At 46.9% G+C, this 14,801-nt stretch overlaps 1 protein-coding gene across 2 annotated transcripts in view; it reads left to right on the forward strand.

Moving 5' to 3' along the window:
- LOC103823063 (V-type proton ATPase subunit S1-like protein) overlaps positions 1 to 14,438 on the forward strand; it is a 26,477-nt gene extending 12,039 nt beyond the window's left edge. For both annotated transcript variants that reach the window (XM_050986989.1, XM_050986990.1), the window contains exons 3-8: positions 3,414 to 3,454; positions 4,268 to 4,329; positions 6,808 to 7,055; positions 10,846 to 10,896; positions 11,759 to 12,002; positions 13,596 to 14,438. In XM_050986989.1, coding sequence (XP_050842946.1) covers positions 3,414 to 3,454; positions 4,268 to 4,329; positions 6,808 to 7,055; positions 10,846 to 10,896; positions 11,759 to 12,002; positions 13,596 to 13,898 — 949 coding nt within the window. In that variant the 3' untranslated portion in view covers positions 13,899 to 14,438. The remainder of the gene's footprint in view (positions 1 to 3,413; positions 3,455 to 4,267; positions 4,330 to 6,807; positions 7,056 to 10,845; positions 10,897 to 11,758; positions 12,003 to 13,595) is intronic.
- The last annotated feature ends 363 nt before the right edge of the window (positions 14,439 to 14,801 follow it).

A 14,801-nucleotide genomic window follows, 5' to 3' on the forward strand; every position in this document is an offset into this window, starting at 1 on the left:
AAAAAAGCTACATCAAATTACAAGACCCACATTCCTAACTGTAAGGCAGCCTGAGAGAGGGGTTTTGTTTAAGCAAGAAAACAAGTTTTGGTCCATTGTAGCCACGTCTTTTGTTATCTGCATGTCAAAATCTGAGTATTTCTACCCATCTCTGTTTGCTGTTGGCATGAGCAGCCTCAAGCCCCCTGAGGACCCCAGGCCAGCACTATCCCTGCCACCCAAAAAGCAGCAGAAGAAGAAGAAGCAAAAGAGAAGACCCACTCTGAGAGTGCTTCTTGAAGCCCCTGGGGTTTCAGAGCAGCAGCTGAGGGCAAAGTTGGCCTCTCCATATGTAAATAACATCACCAGATAAAAACTATGATGTAAATCACACTGCCAGATAAATGCTGAACAGAGCTGAGCTTTTCTGAATGTCTGATCTTCATAAAGTTCCTTTCAGCCTGGCAGCAAGCAGGAGGGGCTCTGGGCCGTCCCATTTATCTGCCCTAGAGGATGCTGTGATGGAAATTAGGTTGGGATCCCTCCTCTTGTGTGTGCCAGTGGGTCACACAGATCCCCCTGCCCAGAACCCGCCAGGGGAGGGTTCACCCTGCTGCCCCAGCGCTCCCCAGGAGAGCCCAGCCCTGGCTTTGCAATCCCAACAACCTGTGGAGAAGTTTGCCCATAAACTCTGAAAACTGCTGTAATTCCTGATATTTACATGCCAGCCTCGGCGTAAATATTTCCACAATTTTTTTCTGCTCTGTTGGTTTGGAAGGATGGTGATAAATGGGGTGAGGGAGGAAGGAAGGTGGAAGTGTCTTTCCCTGAGCAGTGGAGGGTGAGGCAGGTCTGGAGGGCACCGAGGGCAGGCTGTGCAGGGTCTGTGGGCTGGGGCTCAGCTGGGAGAGTGGGAGTTCTGATGGAAGCCTTGGGAAGGGGACAGAGGCCATCCCAGGAGCCAAGCCATCCTCCGAAGGGGGACGCAGTCCCAAGGAAGCTGCTGTAATGTGGAAAGTGTCCATGGGCTCACGGAGAGGGTTCTGGTCCTGAGGGAGTCCTGGTTCTTGGGCTTTGCTCTTGAGGGGTCTCTTGGTGTTTGTGAAGCCTTTGAGTCTCTGGCTGGGGAAAGCTGATGGTGCTGACTCCAGCTGAAGACAGGCCTAAGGAGGAAATCAAATGCTGCAAAATGCAGGAGCCTGGTTAGTTGTCACTTGAGACGTGCTTCTCCTGAGCCTAGCCTTGCAGTGACTTCCATGGGATTTGTTGTTGCCCGGAACTGTAAGAGCCTGAATGAGGGATGTGGGACTCCAGGGGCTCTCCAAAATGCAGTTTATGCCATCCAAGAGTCACAGCAGCCCAGGGCTGTGGGTGGCAGAGCTGTGCCCACAGCTGTCAGCTCCAGCTGCAGGCAGCCCTGGAGTCCCTTTGGTTTGGTTACAGTGCATTATTTACTTTTCTGTGCTGAGCATTTTCACACAGCAGAACCAATCTGTACCTGAACTGTTACCTCTAGCCTGTCATAGCTCCTGTAATTCCCATATTCATGGCACTGCTCTCCAATCACTCACAGTCTGTACATCACAGCTAAAGCCAGAAGTTGTTTTTCAGTTTTCTTGCAGTGGGAAATTCTGAGCCCTTTTTTCTCCTTGCCACATTTGTGCCTTGTTTGCCTGTGCTCTCTTCCTGCTTGGTACAAACATCTTTGTGTTTGGGGTGGGTTTATCTTTGCTCTGAGCCATAAAACCCCTTCTCACTAACACACCCTTTGCTCCTTGGTTACCCACTCAGGCTGGCTCAGCAATTCTTTTCTTCCAGATCAAAACTTGCTTCCAACTCTATTCCTTCTTCAGATTCTACACTTAAAAATCTTTCTGGCATGCACACATAGCTGTGAGACTTTCTTGTCAAACTTTCATCCTTCCCAACATGGAACCACCCAGGAGGGTGGTTCTTCACGTGGTGTCAATCTGTGCCTGAGGCATGCCAAGCCCCTGCTTTTGCTCTACATCCAACGTGATGGATCCTTCTGATCCTCCCTGGGGAACCAGGGTGGCCCTGAGCTCTCCTTGGTTCCTCTGCTTGTTGTCCTGGTTTAGGGCAAATTTGGGAGAGAATCCCCAGAAAAGGTGCCCCTCCCCCCAACTGGTTTGGGAAGAATTCCTCAGAGAGAGGTGGAAAGAACCTGTTTATTTAACAGGCACAGCACCCCCAGCATAAAAAATGAACAATACTGGATGACACCACTCTTTCACTGCTCTGACAAAGATGACAAATTCAGAAAGTCTCTCCTGGGGTGGTTGCTCTGTTATCAGTTCCTCCAGTGCAGGGGCAGCTGCTGCAGCCACAAAGTGCAAACTCTCAGTGTTTCCCAGGTCCCAGTCCGGAGCAGGTTCAGGTAGACCCAAACAGGAAAGGAGAAACAGTCCAGGAAGGAATTTGGACTGTTTAGCTAAATTAACTAATGAGAAGAAGTAGAAAGCAAGAGCAAGCAAGAGCAAGCAGAAGCAGAGCAGAAGCAAGAGCAGAGTGAAAAGCAGGGCAAAAAGCAAAAACAGCACTATGTAGTGTCCTGTCTGTATGTCCCACCAAGTGGCTGATAAGAGGCCCAAAACAAACCTTTCACTCTGCAGAGCCAGTCTTGAAGGCACAGAACATAATATCCAGCATAAATAACACACATGAATGGGGATACAAGCATTCTAATATCACCCTAGTGACACTTGTGCACTGGAGCTGGCTCTCTTCCCACCCCAAAACTGACATCCCATGGGATGAGATGTCACTGTTAGGTCAGATGTGACACACACGTGTGATTGGGGTCCGAGAAGAAAAAAGTGTTTTATTCTGCATGTTCTCCAGTTTATATACCCTTAACAAAGCATGCTCTGAAGTCATTCACTACATCACAATAACTTATTATCTTCATTGGTGCAAAGCAATCAGCGTCAATATAATTGGCAAAAGTTTTACAGATATTTAATAAGACACATGTACACATCTACTTAGGCATGGAGTCTAGGTTATAAAAATTCTCTCGTATCTTTTCTAATCAGTTTCCATGCTGATGGCCTTGTCTTCTTCCTTGCTATGGACACACTCAAAAATCATCAATTGTTATTTCTTCTATTAGCTCAGCTTTGCTTGCAGGCCAGCTGTCAAGCCCCTCCAGACTGGGACAGCGTGGTAAGGACATGGGAGTACCTGTCAGGGCTGGTCCAGCTGAATGATCTCTGAAAATGGGACATTTCTAGCCAGCCTACAGCAGCTTTGGAATGCCTTGCCCTGTTCCTGTGGCCTCCACCAGCCAAGGACCCGAGCTGCCTTTGGAATGTTGTGTGGAGTGAAGCAGCAACAGGAGCTCTCCCCACTGAACTTGCTGCAGACTTTGAATTCAGAGGCTGCACAGTGAATATTTTTCTCCTCTCTCCTAGTTCACATGGATTTTCAGATCAAGATTCTCTCCAGAGAACTGGTAAGGCTTTTGGTGGGCTGAATCCCTGGATGCAGGTTCTGTTAGTGTGGCTGTGGAAGATTTCATTCCCAGATGTTTTGTTAAAGCATAACCCTCTTTAAAAATACCCTTTAAAGGATTTTCCTGCTAAAATAACAATTCACTGTCCAACTCTGAGGTTCAGTGAGAATGTGGAAGGAAAATGCCTTCACCTTTTTTTGACCAAATGAAAACAGAGTTAAGTGCCTGAAGGATGGGGCTGTGAGAGTGACCATGAAATAATCTGTGCTTGTGAAACTTCACCCTCCTGGCAAGGAGGAGTTGGGGTGTCAGGGCATTTGTCACAGCTTCCTGTTTCTGGCAGTGCAGGGAGAAAGCTCCCAGCACAGCTATCACACTTTTGCCAGACAGTTCAGCACCTACCCTTTGATGAATTTGCTGCATCAAGAAAAAAAAAAAAAAACCAACCAGCTTTTAATGTGTTTGAGATGAATAAATACAGGTATAGACTGAATCCTGTAATTTTGGGGTGCTGGAGTTCCTCCCAATGAGGGTAACAAGATGTGAAATGAAAACAAGAGGAACTTTGGTGAACAAGGAAGGTAAAACAGAAAATCCATGTAGTGGAGGCAGTATGTGCTGCCAGTCAAGTACTTTCCAGGGCAAAAGCAGTAATTCTGACATACACATTCTGTGCAGAGATAATTATTGTTTGCATAGGAATGTGCAAAATTTTATAGATGTGTGTTTTTATAGATGTGTGTTTTTATAAATGTGTTTATGAATAGATGTTTACAATATGCTAATGATGAAATAACCCTCCTTCTTCTGCAGGTCAGCACTACAGTGGTCGTGTGGAGCCAAAGTCTGATGTCAGTCAAGAGGCAGTTGCACAGGTAATGCCTGAAGGATTGGATCTGTGAAGTCTTTTCACAGCACATTCAGGTCTTACAATTTAATGACAATGCTGAATCAAATTGGATTTACTTTGTTTACAAGAAACAGCCAAGAAAACCGTGTAAAATATTGTGGTACTGTTCTGCCTCGCCACTTGTACAAACATTCTCTGCTTTTCTGAGGACTGCAGTGACACCTCTGGTGCTGGCTGGCCGTGGGCTTGGGACAAAATCCTTGCATCCACGTTCTGTGCAATGGGATTTTGTCACCGACATGTTCTATGAAAAATCCTTTCCTTAGGGTTTTTCCCCTCCTGAGAAGCTGAGAGGCCTCAGGAACAAACTGCAAACAATTCTTATCTGCTGCTGTGGGATGGAACAGGGGGAATCTGGGATTGGTCTCTGTGGTTGTTTCTGATTAATGGCCAATCCCAGTCCAGCTGTCCAGACTGTCTGGGTCAGAGAAAAGCCTTTGTTATTCATTCCTTTTCTATTCTTAGCTCAGCCTTCTGATGAAATCCTTTCCTCTATTCTTTTAGAATAGTTTTAATATATTATCTATCATAAAATAATAAATCAGCCTTCTGAACATGGAGTCAACCTTCTCGTCTCTTCCCTCATCCTGGGACCCCTGTGAACAATACCACAGGATTTCACCAGTCCTGTTCTCATGTCTGCTGCTCCTGAAGGAAGAGCTGGAGCAGAACTTCAGATTTTTAGTGGGAGCTTTTTACCTGAGACCAGGCTGTAGGTGTTGTCAAAAACTGAGCATAAAAGGCTTCCTTACCAAAAGTGATGCACTCCAGTGTCAGTAACATGCTGAATAAATCCCTCTCATGTGGACTTCTGAGGAGACAGCCCTGTCATTTACATAAATACACTCACAGCCACTCAGCACATTTCCTGACCATGATCTTGCTTTGCTTTCAGCTTGTTGCTGTCAGTGCTCATTAATTTTAATCCTAAAACATCCTTGTGCCATATGTAAGGCCCAGAATCAAAAGGGATCTTTCAGGGTCTGAGCTGAGAGTTGTGGTTTGCTGATCTAAACAGAACGCACACACACACACACACACACACACACAAAATATCTCTCTTTAAGCCTAGACAAAACCCTGGGGCTTAGCTGTGTCCCTTCTGGAGCTTGGTAAGATGCTGTTTATGACTGGGACTGGGGAAACCTTTCCTGTTTTACTGTGAACTTGCAGGCATGTGGCATGGTAACAACACACATTGTGTGTGTTATCTTCTTTGCACAGGACACAGGTGGTGACTGGAAATCTGAGTGTGAAATTTGAGAATGGCAGCTAAAGTCTTTAGTTCTTCCTAAAGTCAGATTGTCTTGCCTGACAGCCAAACTGTCTTTTTGAAAATTAAAATTTGGCTATGAAATTAGGCTTAGAAGGGGTGGCAGTTTTCTGGTGTGTGCAGAGGACACGGGGTTTTAGTCCTGATTTTGTAAAGGCAGGGATCCTACTTGATCCACCCCATTCTGCAGCAGGTATTTCCCTGATTTACAGCCAAGGTGAGCCAAGCTGCCTGCAGGTAGGTGTGAACTCAGACATCTCTCTCACCTGGACACTGCCCAGTGTGCTTCCAGCATGGTGGGCTGTGTCCTTGGCCCAGCCTGGGTCCTTTCCAGTGAGCTGAAACAATTCTTAGAGTGCTCTAGAGAGTCTTCAGCTGAGGGGGCACCTTCCCTGCTGGGGCTGGGTGCTCTGTCAGGTGGGAAGGGGAAACAGCCAGGAATCCCTCAGCTTCCTCAGCCCAGGGCTGGCTCAGGAGTTCTGGTGACTCCTGAAACCACATTGTGAAAAACGCCAATCACTTGTTTTTAAAATTTTAAAAGTTTATTAGTAATAAATTGGTTATAAAAATAGCAATATAATTAGAGTAATAATAATTTGGACAATTAGGATTAGGACAATATGAGACAATAAAAACAAAGAGTTACGGATGTCTGGGTACCTCTTTCTGGGTAAAATAAGCCCAGAAAAGGCCCCAGGTTAACAGAGGATTAACCCTTAAAAGCAACAGCCTGTAGCATGTTCATACTCCTCATCCATGGTGCATCAATTCCATTCCCACACAGGATTCTGTCTGGGCAGTGTCAGCTCCTGCCTCTGGATCCTGACAGTGCCTTCAGGGCTGAGCGAGGCAGGAAGAACAGGAAGAAGTTCATTTCTCCTGATAATGGAGCAATAAATTCTCTTTTTCTGAAAGATTCAGGTGTCCTGTGGCTCCTATCTCACTGTGAGCCCTTTCTTTAAAAAAAATATCTCACACAGCATAGCTTCTATTTTAACCCTCTGTTATAACCTAAAACTATATTGAACACACTGCTTAAGAGAATTAATACAGCATCACTTCCTAACATAACACATACAATATTCATTGTAATATTTGCCAAAAACCAATAATAAAAAATGCATTTTTCATGCTCATCTTCTGACAGAAATCTCTTGTGTGGTCCCTCAGGTTGTCAGCTACAACTTGAGCAGGGGAGGACAGTGGCAAGGAGCAGCCTGGAGCCACCCTGGGCCCCCCCACAGCCACGACAGCCCCCTGAACGTCACCATCAACGGCACCCCCTGCATCCTGTTCTGGGCCAGGAGGATCCTGATCAGGTTTGGGAACCACAGCCAGCTGGATCTGACAGACAGGACCTTTGGAGTCCACGCCACCGTGGATGTTGGGGACTCAAACTGCAGCGAGGACAGCGCCATGTAAGGGGAATTCTGCTCTGCTGGGAGGGGAACTGCATCTGGGAGTGGAGCCGTAGGGTTTTACCTGTTATTGTTTTCAAATCCTGAGCTGCTTTAGCGTGTAGGGTGTAACTCTGAGCTCCAAATAGAGTGTAAGTTACTGTCCTCACATTTTGGCCAGACAACACAGTCCCTTCTGGGCCTGAGACTCAAGGACAGCTGTCTTGGCTTGGAAAGACAGGAGTCTGCTGAGGAAGGCAGGAGCCTCCCCTGGAATGGAGAATGGGAACAACCCCCACCTCTGAATTGCTATGGATTTTAAATTAAGGGCTCTCTGGCAAAGATATGGGAGCAGGAATAACAGTTCTGTATTAGGGAAGAAAATAAAAGGATAAAATGAACACTGCAGTGACCCAAACCAACCCAGAGCCAGAGCACAGCCTGACACCCTGTGGGTCAGGGGCTGGCAGCAGTGCCACTGGAATTGTGGCTCAGCCCTCCTGCAGTGCCAGGGCTGGTTCTGCTGGAGCAGGGATCCTGGAGAAAGGTGCACTCTGCCTCTGAAGGGCCAGGGGCAGAGGCAGCTGCTGCTCCTCTGGGAAATCCAGTGCAGAAGCCGTGCTGGTGTTCCAGGATCTCCAGGTTCTATCCGGGTAGGAATGCTTGGGAATCTCCAGATTCCATCCAGGTAGGAATGCCTGGCTCCTCTCCCTGGGCTCACATCTCCCATGGGATGCTGCAGTTCTTATCAGCCATGCAGGGACATTCCATGGCCTGTTAGCAGCAGGGGTCTGCCCAGCTGTGGAAGAGATAAGGAAAAGTGCCCACTGAGCAGAAGAGAACTGCCAGACAAATGGCAAACAGATACAATTTGCTTGGCAATCCAGGACAACACCCCACAGCCTCAGCCCTGAAAGTACAAACAAAAGTGAAGTGGGGGGATCAAGCTGAGGGTCAATGACTTCATTACCTGAGGCTGGAATCGGAGCATTAACCCCTGAAATGCAAACGGACCAAACCTATAATTGTGTGAAAAACTCGTGACCATTGTCCACCTTGGGTGCAGCCCATGGGAGGCCTCTGACTGCCCAAGGTGTAGCTCTGGAAGGCTTTTAATAAACACCAACTTTATTCCCTCAATCTTGCCCAGCCTCTGTTGTAGGCAGCCCCTCCAGGGCATCAGGAGAGCAGCCCTTGCTGAGACCCAGGTTTTTGTGACAATGTCCTGCCATGTGGGCAGCAGGGCTGTGCAGTTTAAGCCCAGACTGTCGTGGACACCCATATTCAGTTGTTGCTGTAGCCCCTCCTGGGGGCAGCCAGCTTTGCTCTCCCTGCCCATGGGGCTGAAGCTGTTGCTCTGTCTCACCTCCAGCTGTTTTACACAGCTGCTTGTGGGGTTGGAGAGGGGATCCTGTGCTTGTGGGGCTTAGGTGCTGTGCATGACTGATTATCCCTACAAGGGGTCTGTGCCAGTGATGAGTTTTTGGGACTTCCTAGAAACAGGGGCAGACAAAGTTAAGAGAATAAAAAGCTGTTATATTTACTGAAGGGCCTTCAGGGGCATTTTGGGCACACAACCCTCCCTCAGGGGCTGCACCCAGAAATGGACCACGGGTCACAGTTTGCACACTTTTGTAAGTTTGATCCATTTGCATGTTGGGGTTAATCTAACAATTCCAGCTGCAGGTAATGAAGTCACTGACCCCCAGTTTGCCCCCAAGTCCCTTTTGTTGGCATCTCTGGCCCTGGGGCAGTGAGGTGTCCTTGGCTGCCAGGCCTGGAGAGGAATTGCTGTGTCTGCCCAGAATGGGACAGCAGCAGCTGACACTGGGTGTGGGGTTTGGAGTTACACACTAAAGAATTGCAGGGTCACAAACACATGGGAAATATAAAAGCCAAAATCCCAAGGCATCACCAGCAGTGCTGCACAGGGTGCAGGTCTGTGTTTGGATGGTCACCCCAAACCCCAGGCTGTGGTCCCTGAGGTGCTGCAGACAAACTGTGGGTTCACCACAGGTTTGCATGTGGCACGAGAGCGTCTGAGAACCTGAGCTCTGCACTCCAGCCTGTCATTAATTTCTTCAGTGTCAGCAGCATTTAGCAGTTTTGCTTGGTGTTTCTCACCCTGAGTGAGAAGCATTCAGCACAATTTTTGCTTTCCATGCTTCTCACCCCGAGTCAGAGCTGAACATGAACCCCACTGCATCCAAACCCCTCTTGGCTGCCTGGGAAGGCAGGTGGCATTTTTGGTTTCCTGATTGCTTCTCTCCCCCCATGCAGTGTGCTGGCCTCATGGCTCACACCAGATTCCACTCTGGGAGGTCTAAAAATCCTAATTAAACATCATTCCTGGGGAATAAAGGGAGTTAAATAATAAATTATAAAGGGATAAAGGGAGTTTAAATCTGTAATGACACACACAGCAATATAAATAACATGACCAAACCCAGCAGTTTCATTTATCGCCTACACAGCCTTTTACCTGTACATCTAAATATGTTTTCCCTGAAAAGTAGGTGTCACCTCTTTGTGATTGTGCAGCACAAGGTGCACAGACATTTTGGTGAGGTTACCAGAAAGCTCAAAGTGAAATGGAGAAAGAACCCAGCATCACAATATTCAGCGAGGCAGTTGGAATATTACATCATCAGCATCTGAACTTATCCAGCACTCTCTTGACAGGGAGAGGCAGAGAATGGAATAAACTTACGTTAAAAAAGTGATAACAAACATTCCCCCCTCTCTTCTGGCCTGCAATTTGAAAATAATCTTAGTCTGATTAGTAAGTATTTCAACCTAACAGAAAATAAACTAAGGCAAAATAAAGGGCTTCAAAACACACGGAATGATATCAGATATAATAATCCAAGCTGCATTTTTGTTTTATTTTTAGCTGAATGGCACAATTGCCTGTGTCTAGTCATCAACTATCTCTGACTTGCATTTGTAGTAAAGCAGGGGATGGTCTGGATTCAGTGTCCTGTCCTAGGGGACCAGTGTTACCCAGGAAGTCTGGATCACCCAGGAAATTGTGGGGCTAGCTGTTTTTTTCTTTGGTTCGGTTTTTTTTTTTGTTTTAAATATTTTTGTTGGGTTTTTGTTTGCTTTGTTTTGTTTTTGTTTCCTCAAGTCATCTTCAGCTTTAATTTTGGAGGCCTTTCAGAACCTGCATGCTTTCACTGTGTTTCCTTTCTGTCTTACTTGAACAATGAGAATCTCCCTGCAGGTTTCAAGAGGCAAAACACTACTTTTAAGTGAGAAGAATCTATTCATCCTAATCATGTATTGCATTAATTACCCAGGTAGGGCCCTTCCCTTTGTTGAACTGCAGAGCTGCCTCACAGCCAGGGCGTTTGTCAGGCTGTAAGGAAGGGATGTGGAAATCTGAGCTCACACCTCTGCTTTCTGCCCTGCTCTGATATTTAAAAAGATGAGGACAAGGTGTGTGTTTACACTTTCTAATGACAGGCAGGGGTGATGCTTGACTGAGATGTTGTGGCTGGAGGAGGAGAACAGATCCACTGAGCCCAATTGTCAGCTGGGGGGGAAGCAGTGGGATTGAGTTTTGTTGGGAGTTAAACATGGATTTCTACTCTTTCTGGGTAGTCTGGGCCTCGTTCCAACCAACAGGTGAATGAGTATATTTCATTAGGGGAAGATTTAATCCTTTCAGGTTTTTTCCCCGCTGACTTTAAGGGTAGACTGAGCAAAAAATTGCATGTATAACTGAGCTCAATCTTTTGTGGTGCTTTTTTCTCTGAGGGTCTCTGAATATTTTTCCTAGCCTGATGTTACTTGCTTTTTGACCTAGGCTTTCCCTGAACTTTGGTGACATTGGCAATCTAAAGGGACTTGTTATCAGGTAAGTTTATATACTAAAATCCCTACCAGATAATAACATAGCACAAATACATTGTTATGCAGTTGTGAGGGCAATTAAAGAGAATTTGTTTAAGCAAAAATAATGTGAGAGAAAGTCTTGTATAACTGAAACACCTGCATTCAGCATGTCTGTCACCTGACTTGCTTTATTAAGGTGTTTTTTCTTCTACATTGAGTTTTCTACTCATGGAAAAGTTTGGGAAAAGTTTCTCTTTTGTGTGGAATCTTCCTGTGTCTGAGATTTTAGCTAAAATGCTCTGGGCATCAGACTGTGGCCTACTTTATGTTTGCTTTTTGGTGATGGGAGAGAGCAGCATTTCTTGAGGAGTGACTTTCCAGGTGTGGGTGGGGGTACAGTACCAGTGTTGCATCCATAATTTTTCCAAGTAATTAGGCAAAACACCCTCGTTTTCTTCTTGCTTTGTGGGAGAAACCAAACTCCTTCAGCTGCCACAGGGAACAACCTCAAACCACAGAATCCCAGGGTATTTGGGAGTATTTGGGGCTGGGACCTCTGGAGATGATCTGGTGCAATTCCCCTCCCCAGGCAGGGTCCCCTGGAGCAGAGGCACAGGAGCTGGGGCTGGGATGTCTCCAGACACTCCAGGCCCTCCCTGGGCAGTGGTTCCAGGGCTCTGCCACTCTCTGTGGAAAGCTTTCCCTCCCTTTCCAGACCCCAAGGAAGGAGCAAGAGCTCCTACAATATTCTGATATTCTGATCTAATATTCTGATGACTCTGACACAAACCGGGCGCGCGGAGTCGCTCCCTGCGCAACTTTTAACAACTGCAACCCTCTGACTGATTTTCTCCCTCCTCCCTGCTCCAACCTGGCCTTCCCAGGCTCTTGCTCACCACCAGCTACTACCAGCTGTCCGTGCAGAGCTGGTTCAGCCTGCCCAGGCTGCAGCTGCTGTACAACCACTCGGTGCAGGCGACGTTCAACGCCTCGGGGATCCGCGCGCCCGCCACCCACTCCTTCCGCTGCCAGCGCGTCAGCAGCCTGCAGAGACACGAGGCTCTGCTGGTGCCCAGCTCTGAGAACGACCTCTCCCACCTCTGGGAGGTCACCTTCATCGACTTCCAGGTGATGCCATGGGTTTCAGCCAGAGGGATCCCATGGATGGGTTCTGCCCTTCTCGGGGAAGGCCGTCACCTTCCGTGCGCAGTTTACGCTCATGTAATGTTTTCTGGGGCTGCCTAAAAAGAGAGGCCAGACAAAATTAAGAGAATAAAAAGTGGTTATATTTATTGAAGGGGCTTCAGGTTTATTTTGGGAAGACAAAGCTCCCTCAGGGGCTACAACCAAAATGAACAACAGGTCATGATTGTTTATACTGTTTTAAGTTTGATCCCTTTGCATGTTGGGGTTAATCTAACAATTCCAGCTGCAGGTAATGAAGTCATTGACCCCCAGTTTGCCCCCAAGTCCCTTTTGTTGGCATCTCTGGCCCTGGGGCAGTGAGGTGTCCTTGGCTGCCAGGCCTGGAGAGGAATTGCTGTGTCTGCCCAGAATGGGACAGCAGCAGCTGACACTGGGTGTGGGGTTTGGAGTTTCACACTAAAGAACTGCAGGGTCACAAATACATGGACAATATAAAAGCCAAAAATCCTAAGGCATCACATGGAGCACAAAATAGAAACCAAGACTTTTCCTGTCCAAGGAAGTGCAAGGCTGTTTTTTGTAGTCTTTCTGCTTGTGTTCCCTCTAGTGGTGAGTGACTTTGATTTCTTGTCATTACATCATTTTGAGCTGAGCTCTCACACTCAGCACCAATAACAGCACCACACACACAGGGATTCATCTCACTTCACTTTGGATGGCTAGGAATTTTACCCTTATGCCCTGATTAATGTCACCCCAGCCTGCCTCTAAAGCCACAGGATAATTCCCCTGACCCATCTTAAGCCCTTATTTTAGGATGAGATTAATAGTCTTCTGGAAGTGCCAGTTCTTCTGCGTTTGACAGGGAGGGAGCCTGAGGTGGCAGGACTAGAGTGCCTTGCATTTAGACACCTGAGTCAGGGGGCATGGGGAGCTGAAAAAGGAATGGAGAAACCTTTTGTCACCGTGTGAAAGATGTCCAGGGACTGATTTAGTGGAGCAGTCAATTCCCTGAGTGCCAGAGTGCTAAAATCCATATTAGAACTGAAGCCACGAATAAAACCTGCTGGTGTTTACCATAACTGGGTGCAGCTTTCTGTAGTTTCTGTAGTTTTGCTGCCACATGTCACCCATGTGGAACTGGTGAGAAAAATCTTGTCTGAGGGCAGGCACTTGAGAATATTTCCTGGTTTGTCCTGCTGGAGTTTGTGCAGTCTGAAGCAAAAACTCCTGGGACTCTCAGCAAGGGATGCTGGAGATGCACAGTTAACATGAAAGGCACCATGCTTGCAATTAAATATTGCTGAGCCTCCCAGAATGAGTGTGGAAAATTCTGTTTGAAACACAGCTGCAAATCCTTGGGGCAGCAGAGTGGAGGGGATTAGAAGAGCTGCCAGTTTCAGAAGACTGACCTGGATGAACTCTGAGCATTAGCTCCAGCTGTCAGTGGGACACACAAATTTGTGCAGGTCTCCAATCAGAAATTCGTACTGCCATCAGGAGCAAATTAACAAAACACACATTAATGGAACAGCAGTGCTTGCTTTAACGTGTTCCCTCTTGTTCTCCCTGTAGATTCAAGGTTTTAACATCCAGGAAGGACACTTTGCCTATGCCAGGGACTGTGCAGCCTTCTTCTCCCCAGCAATCCTGATGGGAATGGTGATGTCCCTGGTTCTGCTGCTGGTCCTGGCCTATGCTCTGCACATGCTCATCCACCTGAAATCCCTGGACAGGCACTACGAGTGCAAAGCTCCTCCTGCCTATTTTGCACAGATGAAGGACAGTGACATGGGAGATGAGAAGGAGCCCCTGAGAAGCAGTGGAAATGAGTCCTATGAACTCAGGAACCAGCAGTTTGGTAAAATCTATATTTAGCAGCGTGTCCGTGTCTCAGTGAAACAAGAGGTGTTTTCTTCTGCTGGCACTGTTTATGTACTCTCTGCAGATTTTTTCACCAGCTGATGAAAGGAAAAGTAGGTAACAGTTTGTTTAGCCAGCTATTCACTGTTAATCATCTCGAAGATTCCTTGGGAATGAAGGTGAGAAAAAAAAATCCCATTGTGAGTTAGAGATATTCGTGTTGTGGGACTTTATTCCTGAAGCAAAAAGCCAAAATAGAGGCATAGCTCTCCATCCAGCTTACCAAGTCTTGAAGAGAGAATCTGTAATGGACACTTTGAAATTAAATAAAGGTTAAAAAAAACACCAAACCAAGCTCTTTGCATATTCTTTCAGAAGGCAAGATTTGCCCCCATCTTATATTTGCTCTGTGTCCTGACAAACCAGCATCAGTTTCTTCCTCAGGATGTGTTCTCCTTCTACTTCCCAAGTCACATCCCCTCCTTTTTGTCCCCATGAATTCCTTTTCCTACTCTGGAATCTTCAGGGCCCCTTAAGGTGTGTTTTTATCCCCTGCACAGATGAAATGGTGGCTGCAGGACAGCAGCATCCTGGTGCTTTCCTGTGCCTGAGCTGGAGGTTTATCCCAAGGATCTGATGGGAAAACAGCAGACATTTGCTCACAAAGGCTCACCCCTGCTCACCCCATGGCTCAGCTCCGTGCCAGGAGATGGATTATGAGCATTATGTGCTGTAATTCCAGGTACATTTATTTTCTACCAAAATCCCATCAGTGTCCCTCAGGACTCCTACCTGAATGGAGAATGCCAGATGGAAAATATAAATACAGAGAGGTGGAAGGTGCCAGCAGTGACAAGGACACTGTGCTATGATTTCCACTGCTGCTCCTGAGAGTTTAGGATGCTGCCATCCCACTCA

Source organism: Serinus canaria, chromosome Z (assembly GCF_022539315.1).
Source record: "Serinus canaria isolate serCan28SL12 chromosome Z, serCan2020, whole genome shotgun sequence".
Classification (NCBI taxonomy): domain Eukaryota; kingdom Metazoa; phylum Chordata; class Aves; order Passeriformes; family Fringillidae; genus Serinus; species Serinus canaria.